This window comes from Kryptolebias marmoratus, linkage group LG12 (assembly GCF_001649575.2).
Source record: "Kryptolebias marmoratus isolate JLee-2015 linkage group LG12, ASM164957v2, whole genome shotgun sequence".
Taxonomy (NCBI): Eukaryota; Metazoa; Chordata; class Actinopteri; order Cyprinodontiformes; family Rivulidae; genus Kryptolebias; species Kryptolebias marmoratus.
In genome coordinates this window covers 22,229,091-22,231,619 of record NC_051441.1, presented here as the reverse complement: position 1 = coordinate 22,231,619, position 2,529 = coordinate 22,229,091, and the positions used below count along the sequence as shown (strand labels likewise).

Below are 2,529 nucleotides of genomic sequence, written 5' to 3'. Positions count from 1 at the left end.
TGGATGGATGGATGGATGGATGGATGGATGGATGGATGGATGGATGGATGGATGGATGGATGGATGGATTTCCTACTATTCTGCAGTTCACAGAAGCTGAAATATGTAGTTCTGAAGTTAGTGAACCTGGAAACAAGAAATTTTTAATTTTACTAAACCCAAGCAATGATTTGTTGCTCTCTAAGAGAATGATGTGTGTTTGTGAATCTGTGTAAAACAGAATATTAAACTATGGGGGTGGATTCTTCCAACCTTTTATTTGATTTCTACACTCCACCCCCTGCCATGTTGTACTGATGGGATGAACATTCTTTATGTTTTTGTGATGTACATCTGTTTCTGTCAGTGCGTTTAACACAACAGTTTGGGACAGTTTGGATCATCCTACCTTGCTGGATGGGTGAGTTGCGCGTTGATCCTGTGCTGCTGTTGGAACCATACTTCTCCATCAGCTCTGCAAATTCTCTCCTTTAGGAAACGAAAATAGCAACAGAATATTATCATCAATGCTGGTGGGGTAAGGCAGACAGTGATAGCTATAGAGACAAAATACAAGTGACACATTTTATTATTTTAAAATATATATTTTTTAAGATGCTGTATGTTACAAATTTAGATCTTTGATCTCATGCTTATTTTGCATCTTCAAAGTTTTCTTAACAGATCCCTAAACTAACAACACTAAAATGCACAGTACTGGCTAAAACATTTTATTATCTTTGCAAAAATAAAATCATCCCAACAATATGACATCCACTGTGGGTGGTGTTTTGAATTAGTCATTTCTAAGCAAATAATAATTAAAGGCTTAGCATTCCTTGACAGAATGCATATCGCCCACCACTTTCATACCTTAGACTTAGATCATTGTTGAGAAATGTTTTGGTAAATCCTTGAAAATAACATGCACAGCAATATTTCAATATCTCGCATAATCTGTCAGTACTTGGAGTATGTGTTGTGAATGACTCTCTGCTACCACAACAAGTTTTAACTCAATAGCCAGCTGTAAAGTATGTGTGGGGCTTCGCACATTTCTATGCTCACTTCATTATTGAGACGTGCTGAAGAAAGTGTATAATGCAAAAAAATAAAACCATTAAATGGGGATTATTAAACATAAAATTTCTCTCCTTTAAGTCTCTGTTACTGTTTCTGTCCTGGTGCCTGTTTTTCCATTTCGTGTTTTTGATCTGAGCCTAATGTGAAATATAAAAAACTTGGCATTTTTACATTTTTGTTGTTATAATGAAAAAACAAAAAACAAAACAACCAGTGAATTTTTCACTACTTGATTTTTGATTGCCTATTGAAAATGAAAAGAACAAATGATACACGGATTACTGTATAAAAACAGTAGTTTCTCAGTTTTTTCTCACGCTGACATTAATTCCTCAAATTATTCTTATTTGTTTAATGCTCAAATATTACTTTCTTCAAAGTCACAAGTTTACATAGATTACTATTCCTTTAAACGGAGTTAAGTTGATGATGTCATGGCTTTTGAAGCTTTTGATTGGTTGAGAACATTTGAGTTAACTGGATGCATTTTAAGACACACCTCAAACACACTGCTTCCATTAGTGACATCATGGAAAAATCAAAAGAAACCAGCCAAGAAATCAGGAAGAAAATTATTAACCTCCACAACTCTGGTTAATCCTGGGGTACAATTTTCAAATGCCTGAAGCTGCCACATTGATCTGTTCAAACAATCATATATAAAAAGATGCTTGCATGAATTTTTATAAGCATGCAGAGAAAGCAGAAGAAGAGAAGGTTCTTACAAACAGACAGCTATAATCCCTCCCCCTCACTGCTGTTTGCTCTCTTTCCTCTGTTGTGGGTGGCAGCATAGTTAAGGCACAGATTAAAACACAGGAGCACTGCCCTAGGTTAAGCCCTGCTCCTCTTACTTTCCTGCATGAAACACAAAGCTACCTCACAGGTTACATTGCATCAGAGAAATACCCACATCAAAGCTTTTCTACACAAATATAACATTTATGTTGGTAATATTCCCTCCCTGGTCTGCCATTTCAGAACGCTGGAACCATTCCTGACGTCAGATTTTCTGACATGTATCTTCTCTGAATGCTGAGGAATAAATCCTTCCTGTCTTTACTGAGAATGTGCAGGCAGAATATTTTTAGCAAATATCAGCGGTCTTGGGTTTTATATATGTAAATCTCTCCACATCCTTTTGACAGGAGAGAGTTGAGGATCACGTTGTGTGCAGTGGATTTGAAGGCTGGACGTTGCCTGTGATGCTGACAGCTGGTACTGACCTTGTTTTTACCCAAACTGGTTGCATTACAAATATGGTTCAGGTGCTGCGTGTGTTGTTCTACCCCCTGCTGAAACGCTAAAGGTGAACAAATACAGGTGCTGGTCATAAAATTAGAATATCATGAAAAAGTAGATTGATTTCAGTAATTCCATTTAAAAAGTGAAACTTGTATATTATATTCATACATTACATACAAACTCATATATTTCAAATGTTTATTTCGTTTAATTTTGATGATT

At 36.1% G+C, this 2,529-nt stretch overlaps 1 protein-coding gene across 8 annotated transcripts in view; it reads right to left on the bottom strand.

Annotated features, from left to right (window-relative positions):
• Positions 1-2,529, bottom strand: part of si:dkeyp-72e1.9 (syntaxin-binding protein 4) — a 129,873-nt gene that overhangs the window by 86,383 nt on the left and 40,961 nt on the right. For all 8 annotated transcript variants that reach the window (XR_005233852.1, XR_005233853.1, XR_005233855.1 and 5 more), the window contains exon 6: positions 389-468. Coding sequence is in view for 3 of the 8 variants with exons in the window: in XM_037978726.1 (XP_037834654.1) it covers positions 389-468 (80 nt within the window). In the remaining 5 variants the exon portion in view is untranslated. The remainder of the gene's footprint in view (positions 1-388; positions 469-2,529) is intronic.